The 23,035-nt window shown below is 41.2% G+C and overlaps 1 protein-coding gene across 1 annotated transcript in view; it reads left to right on the plus strand.

The window, feature by feature from the left end:
* The window catches only part of LOC120977793 (E3 ubiquitin-protein ligase RNF14-like), an 82,310-nt gene that overhangs the window by 11,426 nt on the left and 47,849 nt on the right, over nucleotides 1-23,035 (plus strand). The window contains exons 2-3 of the mRNA XM_040405913.1: nucleotides 17,562-17,723; nucleotides 20,907-21,058. Coding sequence (XP_040261847.1) covers nucleotides 17,570-17,723; nucleotides 20,907-21,058 — 306 coding nt within the window. The 5' untranslated portion in view covers nucleotides 17,562-17,569. The remainder of the gene's footprint in view (nucleotides 1-17,561; nucleotides 17,724-20,906; nucleotides 21,059-23,035) is intronic.

A 23,035-nucleotide genomic window follows, 5' to 3' on the forward strand; every position in this document is an offset into this window, starting at 1 on the left:
TCCAAGGAGTTACATTGATCTATTGTTAACTTCGAGATGGTGATTTCATCCAGAAAGTTTTGTATTTGCTCAGAATTTTTATTTATCTTACTACTGTATATATCGGCAAAGTATTTTTGGAGTAATTCTATTTTAGTAGTTTGTTTTGTTTTTTTGTGTCCCAATTCATCCGCTAAACAGTGGATATACTTATTCTTGTTTGTTTGGGTCGCTGCCAAGGCTGCTAATTTTTTCCCGGGTATAAGTGCGTATATATAATTATCTCTTACATAATTTTCTTTTTGCTGTTCTGCCATTATTAACAGTTCATCCTTTAGTTCAGAGGCCTTGTCTATCCAAGCGGTATAATTTTGCTCTGTGGGATTTCCAAAGTACTTTTGTTCACTTTTTTCTGTCTCATTTTCCCATTTTATTATTTTCTCTCTTGCTCCTTTCTTATATATTGCTGTATATTTTGTAATAATCCCTCTAACAAAGGCCTTGGCCGTCTCCCATATCGTATTAACCGTCAATGATCCATCATTCATCTCAAAGAACTCTATTATCTTTCCCAAAATCTTGCTGTGTATATCCATCATATTTATCCATCCTATATTTATGTTCATCTTTCTTTTTTTAATTGTTTGTGTTCTGATTTTAATATTAATTGGATTGTGGTCCGAAATTCCCCGTCGCCCATATGTAATAAGAGCCCCCCCACCATCATGTGTCAGTAACAAGAGCCCCCCCACCATCATGTGTCAGTAACAAGAGCCCCCATATCATGTGCCAGTAGCCAGAGCCCCCCCTATATCATGTGCCAGTAGCCAGAGCCCCCCATCAACATGTGCCAGTAGCCATAGGCCCCCTATCATGTGCCAGTATCCATAGGCCCCCCGATCATGTGCCAGTAGCCAGAGCCCCCCATCATGTACCAGCCCAGTAGCCACCAGTATTGACAAAAAAAAAAGACTTATACTTACCTCCATGTCAGCGATGCGATGCAGGCCTCTTCCGGCCTGTGTCCCGCGCTGTACGGCTCAGGCGGCGTGATGACGTCATCGCGCCGCCTGCGCCGGCCTCTGATAGGCTGCCGGCCTAGTGCCTGCAGCCTATCAGAGGAAGGGGAAGGGACACACCTCTCCCTCCCCTGCCCTGCTGCACAGCCATCTGTATCGCTGTCCTGAGGACGGCGATACAGATGACTGGAGATGAGCGCCCCCTGCTAAATTGCTGCCTAGGTCGCCTTACAGGTGGCGCCGGCCCTGCATGTCTAAGTAAGTGAATTCTAGAGAGTCTTTTCTTACAGCTCTGTACTGTGCTGCTCCTCTGTTATTCCTCCTGAATTTTAATATTAATACATACATGCTTATATTTTAAAGGGCATCTGTTCGCAAATTTTGAAATGTGGTTGACTGTTACATGTGTGCTTGGCAGCTGAAGAAATCTGTGTTAGTCCCATGTTCATATGTGCCCACATTGCTGAGAAAAATTAAGTTTTAATGTGTGCAAATGAGCATCTGTGAGCAATGGGGGCGTTGCTGTAACACTTTAATTGACTGGGTCAGGTGTGATGAAGTTTTTCTAACTGGCCTTTCAATCAAAGTGGAGAGGGCGTGGCAATTGCAGAGAGAGGAGAGCCTCTAAGGCCCTTTTCACATGACTGAGTTTTTCACGCGGGTGCGATGCATAACGTGAACGCATAGCACCTGCACTGAATCCTGACCCATTCATTTCAATGAGTCTGTGTACATGAGCGTGAAAAACGCAGCATGTTTGTTCTGCGTTTTTAACGCAGCCCTGGCACCATAGAAGTGAAAGGGGCTGCATGGAAAATGCATTGGATCCGCAAGCAAGTTTTTCACTGATGGTTGCTAAGAGATGTTTGTAAACCTTCAGTTTTTCATCACGCGCGTGAAAAGCGCATTAAAACTTATTGCACCCGCGCGGAAAAAACTGAACGCAATCGCAGACCAAACTGACTGAACTTGCTTGCAAAGTGGTGCGAGTTTTCCTGAACGTACCCTGAACGTATCCCAACCTAATCCGTCACGCTCGTGTAAAAGAGGCCTAAGTGTAATAATGGCAATGCCCCTGTTGCTCCTAGAGGCTCATTTGCATATATTAAAACTTCTAAGCAATGCAGGCACATATGAAACATAGGACCAACACAAATGCCTTCAGCTGCCAAGTGTACATGCAACAGTCAGCCAGTGGGTACAAATCTGCTGACAGGTGCTCTTTAACCTGTTGGGGACAAAGGGCGTACCTGTACGCCCTGATGTTCCGGTACTTAAAGGGACACTGACAGGCCCTATAAACATATTTAGTTATTCCTATGCAGTCATAGATCTATTAAAGTGTATTCCAATGATATAAGAGTACCCCCTGTCCGCATTGTAAACCATGTAAAAACAACTTTATATTGATCTGTCAATCACATTTCTTTATGCCCAAGGGGCGTTTTTTCACATTTCTTTATGCCCAAGGGGCGTTTTTTCTCCTACCTTCATGCCCAGCCACGCCTCAACTGTCGCTTCCTAGCGCTGCCCAGCTCATTATTATTCACTGCGCTGGGCGGCTCTTACATTCCCCGATCTTGTCAGTTGCCGCGCATGCCCGATAGATACTTATGGGCATCGGCCTCAATCGGACCATCTGTGCATGCGCCGGCACCCTGGCACCCTCCCAAGCCTGTAATTGAATCCAGCGCTCTTTTCTCCGGCGCTGGATTGAATTACAGGATTGAGAGGGTGCCGGCGCATGCGCAGATGGTCCGATTGAGGCCGATGCCCATAAGTATCTATCGGGCATGCGCGGCAACTGTAAGGAATGTAAGAGCCGCCCAGCGCAGTGAATAATAATGAGCTGGGCGGCGCTAGGAAGCGACAGTTGAGGCGCGGCTGGGCACGAAGGTAGGAGAAAAAACGCCCCTTGGTCATAAAGAAATGTGAAAAAACGCCCCTTGGGCATAAAGAAATGTGATTGACAGATCAATATAAAGTTGTTTTTACATGGTTTACAATGCGGACAGGGGGTACTCTTATATCATTGGAATACACTTTAATAGATCTATGACTGCATAGGAATAACTAAATATGTTTATAGGGCCTGTCAGTGTCCCTTTAAGGACACAGGGCGTACAGGTATGTCCTGTGTAGTTCCAATACAGCAAATGCAAAAAAAAGTAGACATATTAGTTATCGCCGCGTCCGTATTGACCGTATCACCTATCACATGACCTAACCCCTCAGATGAACACTGTAAAAAATAAAAACTGTGCTAAATAGACCATTTTTTTGTCACCTTACATCACTAAAAGTACAACAGCAAGCGATCAAAAAGGCGTATGCCCACCAAAATAGTACCAATCTAACAGTCACCTCCCGCAAAAAATTAGCCCCTACCTAAGACAATCGCCCAAAAAATAAAAAAACTATGGCTCAGAAAATGGAGACACTAAAACATCATTTTTTTTGTTTTAAAAAAGCTGTTATTGTATAAAACTTAAGTAAATTTCAAAAAGTAAACATATTAGGTATCGCCGCATCCGAATTAGCATGCTCTATAAAAATATCACATGACCTAACCCCTCAGGTTAACATCGTAAAAAAATAAAAATAAAAACGGTGTAAAAAGCTATTTTTTGTCACCTTACATCACAAAAAGTGTAATAGCAAGCGATCAAAAAGTCATATGCACCCCAAAATAGTTCCAATCAAACCGTCATCTCATCCCACAAAAAATGAGACCCTACCTAAGATAATCGCCCAAAAACTGAAAAAACTATGGCTCTCAGAATATGGAGACACTAAAACATGATTTTTATTTTTGTTTCAAAAATGATATTATTGTGTAAAACTTACATAAATAAAAAAAAAGTATACATATTAGGTATCGCCGCGTCCATAATAACCTGCTCTATAAAAATATCACATGATCTAACCCCTCAGGTGAATACCGTAAAAAAATAAAAATAAAAACGGTGTAAAAAAAGACATTTTTTGTCACCTTACATCACAAAAAGTGTAATAGCAAGCGATCAAAAAGTCATACGCACCCCAAAATAGTGCCAATGAAACCATCGTCTCATCCCGAAAAAAATTAGCCCCTACACAAGACAGTCGCCCAAAAAATAAATAAAACTATGGCTTTCAGAATGTGGAGACACTAAAGAATCATTATATTTTCTAAATTCTTTGCTATGGAAAAAAGAAACAAACATCCAAAAAAAGTAGTCATATTTGGTATTGTCGCGTCCGTGACAACCTGCCCTATAAAAATACCACATGATCTAACCTGTCAGATGAATTTTCGAAATAACAAAAAATAAAAACGGTGCCAAAACAGCTATTTCTTGTTACCTTGCCTCACAAAAAGTTTAATATAGAGCAACCAAAAATCATATGTACCCTAAAATAGTACCAACAAAACTGCCACCCTATCCCGTAGTTTCTAAAATGGGGTCTCTTTTTTGGAGTTTCTACTCTAGGGGTGCAACAGGGGGGCTTCAAATGGACATGGTGTCAAAAAACCAGTCCAGCAAAATCTGCCTTCCAAACACCGTATGGCATTCCTTTCCTTCTGTGCCCTGCCGTGTGCCCATACAGCAGTTTACGACCACATATGGGGTGTTTCTGTAAACTACAGAATCAGGGCCATAAATATTGAGCTTTGTTTGGCTATTAACCCTTGCTTTGTAACTGGAAAAAAGTTATTAAAATGGAAAATAGGAGAAAGAGACGCCGGCAGGTTCCCCTGGGTGGAGCCTAACTATGAAGATACCGGAGGCTATACCGGGAGAACGGAGGTATAACAGTAAGTGCAGGGGGATCCCTGGGCGCCGCTCTACACGTCTGTATACTTAGTTTAGATGTTTTATTCTGGTGAAAGGTCCTCTTTAAGGAGAGGATTGTGGAACATCTAAAATCCCATGGATTGAAAAATGAAAAACAGCATAGGTTTACTTCAGGGAGATCATGTCAAATTAATCTTATTGATTTTTTTGATTGAGTGACCAAGATAATAGATGGCGGAGGTGCAGTAGACATCGCTTATCTAGACTTTAGTAAGGCTTTGATACTGTCCCACATAGAAGGCTTATCAATAAAATGGGGCGGAGCTAGCAGCTGAGCCACACAGACGTGCTTTGAAGGAGCTCCTGCCTTATGTGAGGATTTTACTCAAAATCAACAGCTTTTAATATAAAAACTTGCAGAAATTTGTGCAGAAAGGACTGGGGCTGCCATCAGGCACCCTTATTTTGCCGATTTTACAAGCAAGACGGATAAAAAGAGAGAATCCAGCACCGAGCACCCTGCGGCCTAGGCTGAAGCTGTTTCCCGCATAAGCGCTCCCGGCTGGGAGCTGAAGCCGATTTAGGAAAAAGAGTCCCTCTATTTTGAGTCTGCAGGGCTCTGCAGGCTTATATCCCCTGGTGCTTTCAACTCAACTGGGGAACAGAGACACAAAAAAAAGATTTTTTTTGACTGATCAAAAGGACGCTTTTGTCTACTACAGACGGAGGACCTGTTCGCCTGCAGGCACCGGAGCCAGCGCTTTCGGCGGAGACCAGAAGCCGACAAAGAAAAAAGAGTCCCGTTTATTCAAGACTCTGCCTGCTGAGGAGGACCGGAGGAAAACAGCCGAAACCTAGGCTAACACTGACACTGAGGTGAGTGCTCTCTACCACCGGAGCTGGGCCGTTACCTGTGCCGGTGAAAGTAGTTCCGGCCGGAGCTACAGCGGGCATAGGAGCTCTTTAGTTGTGTGCAAGTCACACAGATCCTGCCGCACCCGGATCCCGGCATCAAGAAGGAGCTGCAAGGACAGCTCCGAGCGCAAAGTCACCAGTGTGGGGCTGATAATTGCTCCGGTGACCGGAGGGAAAGGGCCTTTGTACTTGGAAAGTACTTCCAGATTTAATAAAGTGATTTAATAAAGTGCTCATAATCGCAGGCATTAGTATTAGAACACCGAACATAGCCCAGACACTGATTGTATATATAAAGTGGACTGCACTACCTTAGGCTGATTACAGATTGCGATCCCTTCAAGTGCTGCCTTCATTAAGCTACATATAAATAGCTGAATCAGCATCCTGATCCCCTGATCACAATTCCAACTGCAATTATAAAAACTATCAAATGGCTGGACTACATCTGAGAGCCATATGGAGCTAATATAATATGCAATGAGTACTGCTCCGGTTTCCTGACCCAGCTATATCCGCAATTCATTCAGAGAATGAGATGACAAGATACCGTTTTGAAATCACATCAGTCTCCTCTTCTTTTTTTCATATATATATGTACTAAAGCAGGACTACTACCCCCATCTGTTAATTCCTTCTTAAGCGATTTTAGACTACAGTTCTTTTGAGATAAATATGGGCAAATCCAGAGGTCATAACACAGAAGATAAGATCGCTAAAACGCCCAAAAAAACCTCAGACCATTTTAAAAATTTGCACAATACACCTGCAAACGACGAACCTAGTGGCGCCAAAATGAAAAACAAAAGTAAATTTTTTGCATCTCATGACCCAGGCTCAGGGTCAGAATCTGAAGAAGAAACCCCAGAACAGGAGCAGAGCGACAAAGAAGATTTAAGGAAATACATTAAGACTCTGCCGACTACTGATCATATGAGGGACTTGTTCAAAGAATTTACCAATACCCTTAAAACAGATTTGGCAGAAATAAAAGCCGATGTAAAACAAATATACACCAGAGTTTCCACTCTTGAAGACGCAAATGAAAAAATTGCTCAACATGCGATTCAACTGGAAGACACGGCACATAGACAACAAAAAGAATTATATGAGCTCAAATTACATGTTGATGATCTAGAAAACAGATCAAGAAGAAACAACATACGTGTCAGAGGTTTAACTGAACAAGTGGAGGACAAAGATATCCACGCGGTTCTCCAACAGATCTTTCTTGAACTACTAGGCAAAGAAGGGGAAGAAGACCTAGGAATCGAACGGGCGCATAGAGTATTTAAACCAAGGAATGCCCCTAAAGACTCTCCAAGGGATGTTTTATGTTACATTCTGAGTTTCCGTCTTAAAGAGGACATTCTCAGGAAGGCCCGCCTAGCTAAAAGTATTAACTACGAAGGTGGAGAAATCACTGTTTTTCAGGACGTCTCTAAATATACACTTGATAAACGCAGACAACTGTCGACCTTCACTAGAGCGCTGAGGGAAAATAGAATCAAGTACAGATGGCTATATCCTTTTGGGATACTGATAACACACAATGGCAGACCTTTTACGGTCAGAACACCCAACGAACTGGCAACAGTTATCCCTAAACTCAATATTGGACAGTTTGAAGTACCAGACTGGACTCAGGAAAGCACTACGGATCCATTCCCAGGCCTACCTGAAACGGAAAGATGGGAAAGACAGTTTACACCCAAGCAGAGAAGGATGGGAGGTTTTGAGACGCCCCTCCCCAAAGCACCCAGAAAAAATGCCAGGGAGTCCCTGCCAGGCTGATGTGAGCCATATATCCTTTACAAGATCATAAAACTGTTAATGTTTACATGTTTCTAATGCATTGCTCTGTCTGAAACTTAATATGTCCTTATTATTGCTGGGTTAGGTGCCGGGTTTACACTCGTCACGTCTTCTTAACTCAGAAATACTGACGTAGTTTTGTGACAGCTGGTGTCCCTACCCTTATTGTGGAGACACTTGGTGTTACCTGAATATATTTGATTGTTCTTTCAATATATTCTCAGATTACCACTTGGTGTTACATACCTTATCTCCCCCCCCCACCAAGTGGATTGTAAAAAACTCTGACCCACCGGGTTCTATACGTAGTAGCCCAGTGGACCAGAAACTGTTTTGTTCCCCCCAGTACTATACTCAAAGGTTTGAGGTGTACTGACAATGTTATCCCTTTGTTCTTTGTTTGCATACCAGTCGTTTAAACCACTAGATAAAAAAACAAAGATATATGCAACATGACAGAAATATCATGTGTTTCTTTTAATACAAATGGCTTGAATATCCCCGCAAAAAGAGCCCAAGTCCTAAGGCTTTTCCATAAAAACAAAGTTGATGTACTACTATTACAGGAAACTCACTTTAAGAAATCCTATACTCCTATTACTAAACATTACTTTTACACACAATGGTTCAATGCATGCTCACCAACACAAAAGAGAAAGGGAGTCTCAATAGTTTTCAACAAAAACGTACACTTTACTAAATCGGATCTAATGGTAGACCCAGAAGGGCGGTTTATTTTTGTTAAAGGGAAGATAAACGAAAAATTATTCACCTTCGCTAGCATTTATGCCCCTAATAATAACCAAACTCCCTTTTTTAAACATCTATTTAGCAAACTGGAAGACTTTGCAGAAGGTTCACTGATTGTAGGGGGAGATCTTAATGTCCCCCTTGAACCTAATCTAGACAATTCACAGGGTAGATCTCACGTTGCTGCCCGTACTCTGAGGGTAGTTAAGAAACTTTTCCAACAAAACCAGTTGGTGGATGCTTGGAGAGCAATGAACCCTACAGTCAAGGATTATTCATTTTTCTCCAAGGTCCATCAAACATACACTAGGATTGACTACCTTTTTGTCAATCAGAATGACTTAGGTTTTATCAAAAAGATTGAATACGACCCAATCCTACTCTCTGATCACGCCCCACTCAGAATAACCTTGACCTATGGCCTTACCAATAAAACTCCAGGACTGTGGAGACTGAATGAAAGTTTGCTGTCGAGAAAGGAGAATGTGGATGTATTGTCTAGAAATATTAACAATTTTTTTAATGAAAACTTGGGAGATAATAAATGTAACGCCCTCATCTGGGAAACTCATAAGGCGGTTTTGAGAGGCGCCCTAATTCAGATAGGTGCGAGGGAAAAAAAGGCTAAACAAAAGGAAATGGATGAAATTTTGCACAAAATTAGACTCCTGGAAAGTTCGCATAAAAAGGCAGTAAATAGTGTTCGTGAAGCGGAGATTACATGCCTAAGAATAAGACTGAAAGAAATTTTGAACGCCCAATCACAGAAATATCTGTTTATGACTAAATATAAACACTACATGTATGCGAACAAATGCGGAAAGGCCCTGGCGAACTTAGTTCGCAAGACCAGATCTGCCACGAATATCCCCAAAATCAAACCAGACCCCACCTCGGATAAAATCCTTTATGATTCAAAAAAAATTGTGGAATGTTTTAAAGAATACTATAGCAAACTTTATAATTTAAATAAGACAGAAAACAATCCAGAGATTAGGAAAAAAGCGATTGGTAAATATCTTGAGAACGTGAACTTTCCGGAATTATCTAAACTCCAACTAGAACAATTAGAGGCCCCTTTTACAGTAGACGAGATTAAGCAAATTATTAACTCGTTAAAAAATGGGAAATGTCCTGGGCCAGATGGCTTTTCAGCCAGTTACTACAAAAAGTTCAAAGATGTATTGGCCCCTTACATGGAGCAGTATTTAAATGGTGTCTCTCTGGCCTCCCCGCTCAGAACGGAATCTACATTGGCTCACATTTCTATTATCCCGAAAGAGGGTAAGGACAATATGTTATGTATGAACTACAGGCCTATTTCGCTACTAAATGTAGACGTAAAAATTTTTGCCAAATTGATCGCTGATAGGATGAAGAAGCTGATGCCCTTTCTAGTAGATCCTGACCAGGTTGGCTTTTTGATGGGTAGGGAGGCCAGAGACAACACCATTAGGGTGTTCCATCTGATTCAACAAGCTAAAACTAAAAAGGTCCCCCTAGTTTTGGTCTCAACCGACGCCGAGAAGGCGTTCGACCGCCTCAATTGGCATTATCTCCAGTCGGTACTCCATAAAGTAAAATTCCCACCAATCTTAATTGACAAGATTATGTCTCTTTATGTCTCGCCTTCTGCTTGCGTCAAAGCAAATGGGGTTCTGTCTTCTCCTTTCTCGATAGCAAACGGAACCAGACAGGGATGCCCTTTATCCCCGTTATTATTTGTTCTATGTTTAGAACCTTTCTTAATGAAAATAAGAACCAATCCTGAAATTAGAGGTTTTCCTGCCCACTCTAGGGAACACAAGATTGCAGCGTTTGCTGATGATACACTTCTTACAATAACAAAACCACTGACATCCATTCCAGAAATTCTCAAAGAATTTGACGCGTTTAATGAGGTTTCGGATTTTAAAATTAACCTGAATAAATCCGAACTATTTAATATTAATATAGAAACTAACACATGGAATGAGATTGTTAAAAGAAGCCCACTAAAACATACTTCTAATTTTATTACTTACTTAGGTGTCAAAGTCTATAGAGATCTTCCAGAAACATACTGTAAAAACTTTCTCCCCCTACTGACTATCACTGAAATTCTATTGAAGGAATGGGATTCTAATTGGATTTCCTGGTTCGGCAGAGTCAACTTGATCAAGATGGAAATTTTACCCAGATTTTTGTATTTGTTTCAGACACTTCCGGTGGAAATCCCCCCTGTTTTTTTTAAAAAACTAAAAAAGATCCTGACTAAATTTATATGGCAAAACAAACAGAATAGAATCAAATACGCTACATTGGCCAGACATAAATCAAAGGGAGGTATAGGGCTTCCAGATTTTGAACTGTACTACAAAGCATCCATTCTAACTAGAATATTAGATTGGATTCCAGACCCCACTACCATAAGGTGGGTAGAATTAGAACAAGACTCAGTTAAGACATCGCTCTTTGCATTACTCTGGAGGAGTCCTCAATATACAAAAAATAAGGCGGTGGTAGATAACCAAATTACCAAAACCACACTTAGGAAGTGGTATTCTATTATACGTTCCCTAAAGATTCCAACTAGGAAAGATACCAGAGCCTTTATATGTAGCTTCATACCCCATGATTGGTACGCCTTAACTAAGTTTCTAAAAGTTAATAAGAAAATTGCAAGAATGCAAGTGAGAAAGTTTTTTAGAGGGGGACGCTTGATTCCCATAAAGGACTTTATCTCCAACTTTGGGAAAGAAATGATCACAAATGATCAATATGGTTTATTGGCTGCTCAATTGACAAGTTGGTTTAAGGATCATGTTGATCCATCGGATACGGTTCCGTTGTATCGTTTACTATTAAACGAATCCCCTGGAAACCATTTAATTTCCAAGTGCTACAAAATACTAAACGACTCGGCCATAACCCCCCACATCTTGAAAGCTGGAATAAGGAAAGAAACAAACAGTTTAACGAAACACAAACAGAATTTTTATTAAGCAAGACACTTACCTTCTCTAAATCCTACAAATACCAAGAGATGCAATATAAACTAGTTACACGTTGGTATAGAATTCCTACTTTACTACATAGGATCAATCCCGATATTTCAAACTTATGTTGGAGATGTAATAGTGAAATAGGAGACTATACACACATTTGGTACACTTGTCCTAAGATTGTTTCCTTTTGGGAAAGGTTTAATGACATTATTAATGATGTTTTCAAGTCTAAAGTTAAAATATCGGCTGAATTAGTTTTATTTTGCCTATTTGATGCTAGTCAGATATCTGTTAGAACAGAATTATGTTTACACCTCCTTAACGCGGCCAAGATATTGGTACCCAAGTTCTGGCTTCAACAAGATCCGCCAACGATAAGAGACTGGATAGCAGAAGTACTAAGGATACGCGATTTTGAAAAACTGAAATGGACCCTGGCACAAAATCTCTCGAAATACAATGATATTTGGGACGCTTGGAATAATTACTTGACCCCGGAAAAATTTGCATATTTGTATTCAAGTCCGAATATATGAGTCTGTTAAACTTATTACTGATAACAACCCTTTGTTTTAAAACAGCTATTCATATTAATTAGCCAACTGACTGGTACTCCTTTTATGTTCTTCCTTGTTTTTGTTATTTGTTCTGTTTATACTCCCCTTACCCCTCCCCCCTACTATCCTTAAGCATATGTCTCTCTTTTTATTTTTATTTCCGATCCCTAAGATATATCTCTGATCGAAATTTTACATCCAACATATCATGTTTGTAAAAGGTGCTTTACGCTTTGAAGTGACTTAACTTCATACATGCACTTTATTACTTTGTTGTATAACGAAATTTCTTTGATAACGAAACAAAGAGAGAACACTTAATTGTTATAAAAATTTATAATAGCATTTTGTTTGCTACCAAAAATAAAAAATTTACAGAAGGCTTATCAATAAATTGCAGTCTTTGTGCTTGGATTCCCATATTGTTGAATGGATTAGGCAGTGGCTGAGGGACAGACAACAAAGGGTTATATTCAATGGTGTATATTCCGACTGGTCTTGTTACCAGTGGGGTACCTCAGGGATCTGTTCTGGGATCCATATTGTTTAATATCTTTAACAGCGAAATTGCAGAAGGCCTCGATGGTAAGGTGTGTTTTTTTGCTGATGACACAAAGATTTGTAACAGGGTTGATGTTCCTGGAGGGAAACACCAAATGGAAAAGGATTTGGGAAAACTAGAGGAATGGTCAAAAATCTGGCAACTAAAATTTTATGTTGATAAGTGGAAGATAATGCACCTGGGGCATAAAAACCCAAGACCAGAATATAAAATCAGTGATACAGTCCTAACCTCAGTATCTGAGGAAAGGGATTTAGGGGTCATTATTTCAGAAGACTTAAAGGTAGGCAGACAATGTCAAAGAGCAGCAGGAAATGCTAGCAGAATGTTTGGGTGTATAGGGAGAGGCATTACCAGTAGAAAGAGGGAGGTGCTCATGCAGCTCTACAGAGCCTCATTTGGAGTATTGTGCTCAGTACTGGAGACCATATCTCCAGAAGGATATTGATACTTTGGAGAGAGTTCAGAGAAGAGCAACTAAACTAGTACATGGATTGCAGGATAAAACTTACCGGGAAAGATTAAAGGACCTTAACATGTATAGCTTGGAAGAAAGACGAGACAGAGGGGATATGATAGAAACTTTTAAATACATAAAGGGAATCAACAAGGTAAAAGAGGGGAGAATATTTAAAAGAAGAAAAACTGCTACAAGAGGATATAGTTTTAAATTAGAGGGGAAAAGGTTTAAAAGTAATATAAGGAAGTATTACTTTACTGAGAGAGTAGTGGATGCATGGAATAGCCTTCCTGCTGAAGTGGTAGCTGCAAATACAGTAAATGAGTTTAAGCATGCATGGGATAGGCATAAGGCCATCCTTCATATAAGATAGGGCCAGGAGCTATTCATAGTATTCAGTATATTGGGCAGACTAGATGGGCCAAATGGTTCTTATCTGCCGACACATTCTATGTTTCTATGTTTCTATGAAAATCTGCCAAAAAAGTGAAATTTTGAAATTTTATCTCTATTTTCCATTAATTCTTGTGGAACACCTAAAGGGTTAACAAAGTTTTTAAAATCATTTTTGAATACCTTGAGGGGTGTAGTTTCTTGAATGGGGTCATTTTTGGGTGCTTTCTGTAACGGCACCCCGAGCATAAAAGGGGGTAAACGCCGTTTATGAGATATTCCCTTTCCAGATGCAAAGGCAGCTACTAAAAACGCTGATCTCCTGATTCCCGAACTGGAAACCATGAATGCTGCATACAGCCGAATAGGAAAAACCATATGAAAGGTTTACACTCCTAGCAGTCGGACTGGGGCAGCATACAATTTTCCCAAGAACGAGACCAAGCTCTGTGTTGAGGGTAAAGCAGTGGACAGCCAGAGCTGTGTGTTTATTGTTCTTATATACACATTCTTACACATTAGTACCACCCACAGGGTTTTGTACAACAACCAGTAACCCCGTACAATACACTCAGACACTCCCACACAAAATCCTCCCCCCTGCCTGTGATACAATTATCTTACACAATGGGTTAATGTAATTATCACAGGCAGGAGAATACACAGTTTTACACAATGCGTTCTGTCCTGGAGACAATTGGGAAGTAATCCAATTTATCTCCAAGGGTAGAGGCAAAATTTCATTAGCCACATGGTAGCAAAAGACAATAAAAGACATATGAATATTTAACTGTGCAGCTATTGCATAAAACATAGACATTTAACATATCCCCAGATGTCTTGGATCTGAGCGCTCAATATATCCGAACAGCGCTCAGATGCCACAAACACAGTCAAATCGCCATGGAGTTTAGGTTTAGCATGGGCTGATGAGAGGGCCCATAATCCTGGGGCAAGAGGCTGGCAACCAGGCTTCTCCAGCACCCAGTGGCAAGGTTGGTTTTGCCACAGTTTCTATTATGTAAGCCTCACAAAGTAACTTCAGACCTGAACTTGTCCTTAAAGGTGGGTTTTTGAAAATTTCTGAAAAATTCCAAGATTTGCTTCTAAACTTCTAAGCCTTGCAATATCCCCAAAAAATAAAATGATTCCCAAAATCATCCAGACATGAAGTAGACATATGAGGAATGTAAAGTAATAACAATTTTTGTAGGTATTACTATGTATTATAGAAGTAGAGAAATGGAAACTTGGAAATTTGAACATTTTTCCCAATTTTTGGTAAATTTTGTATTTTTTTTATAAATAAAAATGAATTTTTTGGACTTCATTTTACCAGTGTCATGAAGTACAATATGTGATGAAAAAACAACCTCAGAATGGCCTGGATAAGTCAAAGCATTTTAAAGTTATCACCACATAAAGTGACACTGGTCAGATTTGCAAAAAATGGCCTGGTCCTTAAAGGGTTTCTATCACTTCGTATGACATAATTAGCTGTCAGACACTAGCGATCCGCTAGTGTCTGCTCTGGCCAACCATCCTAATATAACAGCTTTTGGGGCAGCCGTTTTGCTAAAAAAATAACTTTTATAAATATGCTAATGAGCCTCTAGGTGCTATGTGGGCGTCATTAGCACCTAGAGGCTCCGTCTACCTTCATAAACAGCAACTGCCCAGCGCGTCCCTCCAGCCCGCCCATCTCCTGCTGAATGCGATCCTCCGTGTGAAGCAGCGGACGAATTCTCGCGCATGCGCCGTGCGCGGCTGTAATCGGCGCATGCGCAGTGAATGTCTGACCGCTTCCCTGCTCAGACATCTCCACTGCGCCTGTTCCTTGGAGCACTATGACGTCATCGGCGCAGGCGCAGTGGAGATGTCTGAGCAGGGAAGCGGTCAGACATTCACTGCGCATGCGCCGAATACAGCCGCGCACGGCGCATGGGCGAGAATTCGTCCGCTGCGTCACACGGAAGATCGCATTCAGCAGGAGATGGGCGGGCTGGAGGGACGCGCTGGGCAGTGGCTGTTTATGAAGGTAGACGGAGCCTCTAGGTGCTAATGACGCCCACATAGCACCTAGAGGCTCATTAGCATATTTATAAGTTATTTTTTTAGCAAAACGGCTGCCCCAAAAGCTGTTATATTAGGATGGTTGGCCAGAGCAGACACTAGCGGATCGCTAGTGTCTGACAGCTAATTATGTCATATGAAGTGATAGAAACCCTTTAAGGTGAAAATGAGCCCGTTCCCTAAGGGGTTAAATGGCCTACCTATAAATGACATCAGTGCAGAATTTGTCTAAGCTGAATCAAAGCTAGTGCTGCACAAGCTATTTTCCTATTGAGAATCTTTGTAACCTGCTAATGATCAACAGTTTCAAATTAAAATATAGTTGCTAAAATTAACTATCTGGTAATACAGAAATTCTTATCCTGAGCCTTGTTTTCAGGCAGGGGGGTAATTAAATGCTCATGTTACTATGTATAAGAAAATAAGAATGTGTCAGCGCTGTATATGTGAGTAAAATAAATAGCACAGCAGGCTTAGATACAGCAGCTCAGCTCTATGCATGGTAGTATACCTGTGAAAGGGTAGGGAACAGCACAGCCCTGTGCTGCACCTGCACCACTGTCCCTACCTACTGCGTACTTGCACAAACCGTCCTAAGTGATGGTCCACAAATGGTCGGAAGTCCTTTCTTAGCTAAGTGTAGGGGCCTAAACCAAATGAGAAAAGGTTAGTCAGGCAGAAAGTGGTGAAAACCAGACAGGCAAAAACCAGGACCGAATCAGGATCCAAAATCAGATACAAATACAGTACACACCAAAGTGAAACCAGGAGAAAACGTCTGGCGAGGTCACAATAAGCAGAGTCTAATACCAGGAGGTCATATCAGAGGCAAGATCAGTAATCAGAAGCAATATCGAAGTTAGGCTACTTTCACACTGGCGTTTCTGGATCCGCTTGTGAGATCCGTTTCAGGGCTCTCACAGCGGCCCAAAACGGATCAGTTCCGCCCCAATGCATTCTGAATGGATAAGGATACATTCAGAATGCATCAATTTGACTGCGTTTGGCCTCCGTTGCATTTTTTAGACTGTCACTAAAACGCAGCTTGCTGTGTTTTGGTGACCGTCTCACTATGCGGGGACGGATGTAAGTCAATGGGGACGGATCCGTTTTTCACTGACACAATATGGTGCAATTGAAAACTGATCCGTCCCCCATTGACTTTCAATGTAAGTCAAGACGGATCTGTTTTGACTTAGACTTTTTCTTGAATGAATAATGCAAACGGATCCGTTATTAACAGATACAAGCGTTTGCATTATTCGTGTGGATCTGTCTGTGCAGATACAAGACGGATCTGCAAAAACCGCAAGTGTAAAAGTAGCCTTAGCAGGCAAAGGTCAGTAATCCAGAGTAGCAATCACACAGCTTCCTAGTAAGGCTTAGAAAACCAGTCACAGGCACCTGTGGCCAGCAGCTGCCTGTTTACATAGCCCACCACAGGAGGCATGTGACGCTGGCAGGGAGCCTGATTGGTCCGGTGTCCTAGCTCCCTGATAGGTCGAGAAGCCCCACTGTCAGCGGGGCTAGTTTCAGTAGCAACAGAGCAGTGCCTGTCCTGTCGCCATATCGCTGCCGGACTTGGACTATGATGCAGTGAGTTCAGGTCAGCCATGGCTGGTCTGGGAAATGTAGCTGTCACACAGACCATATATTCCGGATCATATACACACGTGAAAATGGCTTTAGTGACTTCAAAATCCCAGGGAGTCAACTTAGATTTTCATACAGACCCGGTTCATTTAAAAAAAAAAATGTATGATGCATATATAAACTGGCAGCAATTTTAAGTTTTTTTTTTATAATGACGTCCTTAAGTAGCCTTGTCAAACGTTATATTTAAAACTTTCAGCAACTAACCTCAAAAACAGCTAGCTGAAAACTTACCGTAGATGTTTTTCATATTTCACTAATAAAATCTGGCTAAACATGTATATGAATATGGCATAATAAAGACTCTCTGCCCTTAGAAGTGTGTTTTATATACATTTCCCTGACAGTATAAAAATCTAGGCATATTATATAATTTTATATTTTATAATATTGTACCCACCTGGTCCCATTAAAGATAGGTTAAAGGAATACAGTATGTAGATATAAATGGGGTCATTTATCAAATGACATAGCAACCAATCAGATTCCACCTTTCATTTTTGACATCTCCTTTGGAAAATGAAAGGAGGAATCTGATTGGTTGCTCTGGGCAACTAAGCCAGTTTTACTTTACACCAGTTTGATAAATGAAATCTAAATTATTTTTGGCCTGCCACAGATAAGTCAATGTCAACAGAAAACCAAGAGGGACAAGAGGACGAACTATTAGCCCTTACCAGTATTTACTCTGAAGACGAATTTAAGAGGACAGATGCTGCTCCAGGAGGAGAGATTCAATTGTGTCTGGAATTACCTTCAGAATTTGTAATATCTATCAAAAGTGAGTAATAAATTGACAATGGTTAAAAGCAATATAGATTTATGAAATGGGGGAGTTGACATTTCAGCATTTAGAAATAAGATTTTTTTTTATCAGTTTCTAGTTCGCCAGCATTTAAAGTGCAGCAGTGAATATAATCAGCAGGGCTGAGTTTTGCATTTGATGATTTTGAGAAAATATCTGGTAAATCTGTTGGCCATTAGTAATTTATGTGATGGCAAATCTAAACATACATGGATGTTATTCAAATGCAGTGAGAACATTTTAAATAGCTGCACACACTTAATTAGACCAAGTCAGTGAATAAATAGTGTCGCCAAACAGTGTATGCAGTGTAGAAAGGCACAAGGGACCATCATAGATGGAAGATATGTGTCACCGAGGTTCCTGGCCTCGGTGAAGTAGGAGCCAGTAGTGCATATGTCCGCAGCAGTTGCTGATGGACACTTTGATAGTTAGCATAGCTGTGAAAAGCTAATGTGGGCCGGCTCTTACTGGGAGCAGCCAAAGTGCAGGGTGGGTGGCTGTTCCCCATGGTCCAGGCCGAGTTTTGACAGGCTTATAAAAAGTCAGCCAGCAGGGTCAGGGGTGTGATTACCTGGCTGATGGTGGAGCTCTGTGTAGCTGTGTGTTTTTGGAGCCGAGTGAAAACCAGAGGGTCTCTGCCGAGAGACAAAGGACAAAGCAAGGTTCCCATCCACTCCGTGGGGAGTACGGTACTGTGCCCTAAAACTTTCTATGTGATTGTTCAGATTCAAGACTGAATTGTTTTTCTTTAAGTGTCAGCTGAAGTAAGCTGATCACTACCGCCTGTTGAATTGTGGTGTGCCAACAATAAAAGACATTTATTACTTTGATTTCCACCACTAAAAGGCTACTGTGTATTTATCTGAAGGCTACCATTTGGGAAATCCCTACAGTAGGTTATGCTGCTGCACTGTACACAAAACTAATACCACCATAAGGTACTTAAAGCGAACCTTTCACCTCATTTTCACTTTATAAACTAGCAACAGTACCTTATAGATTATCTTGAGTGTGTTGTTATCCATGTTAGTGCCGCTTTCCTGGGCTCTTTATACTTCAAAAAATCATCTTATAAACTTCACATTCGGTGCTCCAACAGTCATGCAACCAGTCAAGGGGGTAGCCCTTCCATCTCCTCTGGGCGTACCGCCCCTGCCCTAACCCCTCCTCTATGCTCCTTAACCGACAGCCGGCTCAGTCGCCGGGACGGCGCTTCCGAAACCTGCGCATGCGCCGTCCTCCTGATTCGCCGCGCGATCCCGTCTTTCTTGCTGACAAAAGCGCGATCATGTAAGAGAATCGCGCATGCGCCTTACGCGATGCCGGCCTGTCTGCTCTCCTGTCTGCTCTGCGCGCGCACGGGAGGGAGCTTTTTCTGAATGGTTACCATGGCTGCCAGGACACTAAAGTCCTGTTTGCCATGGTAAAGTGTAGTGGGGAGCAGTATACTTACCGTCCGTGCAGCTCCCGGGGCGCTTCAGAGTGACGTCAGGGCGCCCCACGCGCATGGATGACGTGATCGCATGGATCACGTCATCCATGCGCATGGGGCGCTCTGACGTCATTCTGGAGCGCCCCGGGAGCCGCACGGACTGTAAGTATGCTGCTCCCCCGCTCCCCACTACTACTATGGCAACCAGGACTTTAATAGCGTCCTGGCTGCCATAGTAACACTGAACGCATTTTGAAGACGGATCCGTCTTCAAATGCTTTCAGTTCACTTGCATTGTTACGGATCCGGCGGGCACCTCCGGCAAATGGAGTACACGACGGATCCGGACAACGCAAGTGTGAAAGAGGCCTAAACGGGGAAAGTTTGACCCATTACACCATCTCTTACATAGGCAGTTTTGACATGTCATTTAAAAACCAGCATTTTTTTAAAGAGTAACTAAGCTTTTGAATAAAATTTTATTAAGATGTTCCTAATACCATAGTAAAACTTTTTCTAATATACTTTAAGGCTTTTTATATTTTTATTACAGTTTTCCCCCCTTAAAGCACACCATTCCCTGTGCTCTGAAAATTCACTTCTCTGTACACCGCTGACTGCTCAGTATTGACATGACATTTTATGTACCCATGTGCTATGCCAGGAGTTAGTAAACCTCCGTTGGGCACGGGCAGAAGCAGCAATGTGCGCTCCTGCCTATACTCGCTGCTGCTGCCCCATTCATAAAATGTCATGTCCGTACTCTGTACACCACTGAGCTGTCAGCGGTGTACAGAGAAGTGAATTTCAAGCGCACAGGGAATGGTGCGCTTTAAGGGGGTAAAACTGTAATAAAATACAAAAAGCCTTAAAGTATATTAGAAAAAGTTTTAATATGGCATTAGGAACATCTTAATAAAATTGTATTCAAAAGTTTAGTTACTCTTTAAGCAATGTTTAACTAGTGCCAGGAGGGTATACTCTGGTTTCTCTTCAGAACGTATAAATCTTTCACCTTTAACTAGTGCCAGGGCTCCTTTTACAATGGGGACAAAACTGATCAAACCAGAACGGAGTACACTAGAATGTATTCTGTTCCGGTTTGTTGCGTTCCCATGCCGTACTCAAAACCGCTGCAAGCGGCGCTTTTGTGTGCGGCATGGGAGACTGAATATGCCAATGTAAGTCATTGGTGCCAGATCCGTTTTTTTTCAGAGATTAAAAAATCTGATCCAGCGCCTATTGACTTACAATGCCGGATTCAGCATGTTCTTTTTCAATATAATACAACCGGATGTGTACAGATGCAGCCAGTTGTATTATTCAAATGGATGCGTTTTGCTGTAGTTTTGAGATCCCATGCCGGATATCAAAACCGGACAGCAAAAAACTCATATGCGAAAGTAGCCTTATTTTCACGTATTAGTTACGAACAATCAACCTAATGGTGGCAACTGCTTTCCCTGCTAGTTTTCAGTTGACACTTATGACACATATCATTTCCTTAAATAACATAAAAGTAAGTAACAAAACATCTAATTATTTGTAATCCACAAGCAAATGCCTTTACCGTATAACTTACATGAGGAGCAGCGTGTATAAATAAATACAGTACATGTCCATAGACCATATATAATATTTAGGAACATGAAGCTAATATGATGCTATATATTGTAATTTGGTGTATATGTTAAAAATAGCTTTCTTTGTATTTTCTTCTCAAGGTAAAAGCGCAACAAACTCCTCTGCAGACAACTTAGAGGATACTGTGTCCTTTCTGCCACCAATTGTGCTGAACTTCGAACTTCCTGCAGGTTACCCATCCACTACACCCCCGAATTTCACACTAAGCTGCAAATGGCTTTCACCGGCACAGGTTAGTTTTCATTTGATATACTGACTGGATTCCTTACACAAGCTCTTTATAGATAAGGTAGGTTTCTTCATTGTCTCACAGGCTCATTCATCTCAGAGTATGTTCACATGGCTAAAATCTGCCAAAAACTGGTGTTTTTGCTGCTAAATCCACATTCAAAACTCATCAACTCAAAACTCCACCTTGTAACAAATGCTTGAGAAGTGCCTTTATACTTCTTGGAAACAGATTTGATTGTGGGTTTTAATGGAAGTCATTGGGGAAGCAGAGAAACCTTTAACTGAATAAATAATCTTGTGAAAACTCATCTAAAACCAACTTACGTATTATGTACAATGGAAAGTGGATAATCAGAGGAAAACAAAACAAAAAAATCTAAAAAAAAGCAGAGAAAATATGGGAAAAGTAATAATGTTAAATATAACTTCTTTTTTGTAGACCTTTGTTAAAGAGGTTCTCCGGGAAATAAGAAAATGAAAATACTTAACAATTACTTTATTACATTCCCAAATACCTTTCATTAGATATAATGGCTCGTTTTGTCTGGGGAAATAAAATGGCTTCCGTCCTATTACTACATACAAAACCTGTCCTAATCACACAGCAGGACCAGGTACTTCACAACACTGAGGTAAAGAGCTGCCTCATCCTCCTCTCTGCTCTACTTGTCAGAGATTATGATCCTGAATACAGATGATAAGATCTTCAGCTGAATCTCTGTAGAAATGGAGTTCATAAGGAGACATGAAGTACAGAGAGGATGGACAGGACAGACTGTGGTAATGTGGGGTTGTGGTAATGGAGACTGCATACAAGTGCTGCTGCTCATTAGTCACATCCTTCCTCTCTAACTTGTCTTCCTGTGTGATTAGGACAGGTTTTGTCTGTAATAATAGGACGGCAGCAATTTTATTTCTCCTAATGATTGGTCCCTAGACAATACGAGCCATTATAAGTAATGAAAGGTAATTGGGAATATATTTATAATAAAGTAATATTTCAGTATTTTCATTTTCTTAATTCACAGAGAACCCTTTTAAAGACTTTCAGGGGTCATTTACTAACCAGAAATACGCCTATATTAGGCGTATTTCTGGCGCAAAGGTTTTTAAACAAGGAGAGACATGTTAGCTGTACAGGTGTAGCAGTTGGCACTATATTATATATAAAACATTAGATGTATAGTTTTACAATTAATAACACACTAATCTCTCAGTACCAGTGGGTCAAATTTACTGATTCTACAATTGTGTAGGGTGCACCATATTAATCAACACACTGCAGTAGGATGTAGGAATACATCACAGCTACAGAGCTATGTGTAAAGGGGGAATATTAATCACCAATATTTATGCAAATATCGATAATTAATATTCATAAATGGGAGGAGCCGTCTAGTGATAACTCCGCCTATTTATGCCTTTATATAACAACAATACTTTCGCTATGCTTTACACTAATCACTATGCTAGCTGCAAGCGCCTTACTAACTAACTATCGCCAATAACTACACATTACACAGATAGTTACAAGTAACAGTATTTATTACTTACAATACACTACGCACGCAATACACTAACAATACAGCCTAAACTACACTACACATTCCCAATTCCACCCATCAACTAACTATACAGTTCACACATACAAGTATATTCACAGCCCACCCACCTGGTACTATACTATCCCTATGGGGTAATAGGGGTGCACAACAGGGTTAATCAGGGATACCACAATATAAGGGTTAATCCCAGCAAGGGTAACAGGGCAGGGACTAGGGTATGGACCAGGGGTAATAGGGGTTACAGGCAGGGGGTTAACCAGGGGTATGCAGGGGTTGTAGGCAAGGGACCAGGGGTACAACCAGGGGACAGGGTATATGCCTGGCCTGGTAGGGGTAACCCAGGGGTTCAAGGGTTATCAGGGACCAGGGTGCACAGTAGGTTGCAGTCAGGGAACAAGGGGTGTGGGGTTATA

The sequence above is a fragment of the Bufo bufo genome, chromosome 1 (assembly GCF_905171765.1).
Source record: "Bufo bufo chromosome 1, aBufBuf1.1, whole genome shotgun sequence".
Classification (NCBI taxonomy): Eukaryota; Metazoa; Chordata; class Amphibia; order Anura; family Bufonidae; genus Bufo; species Bufo bufo.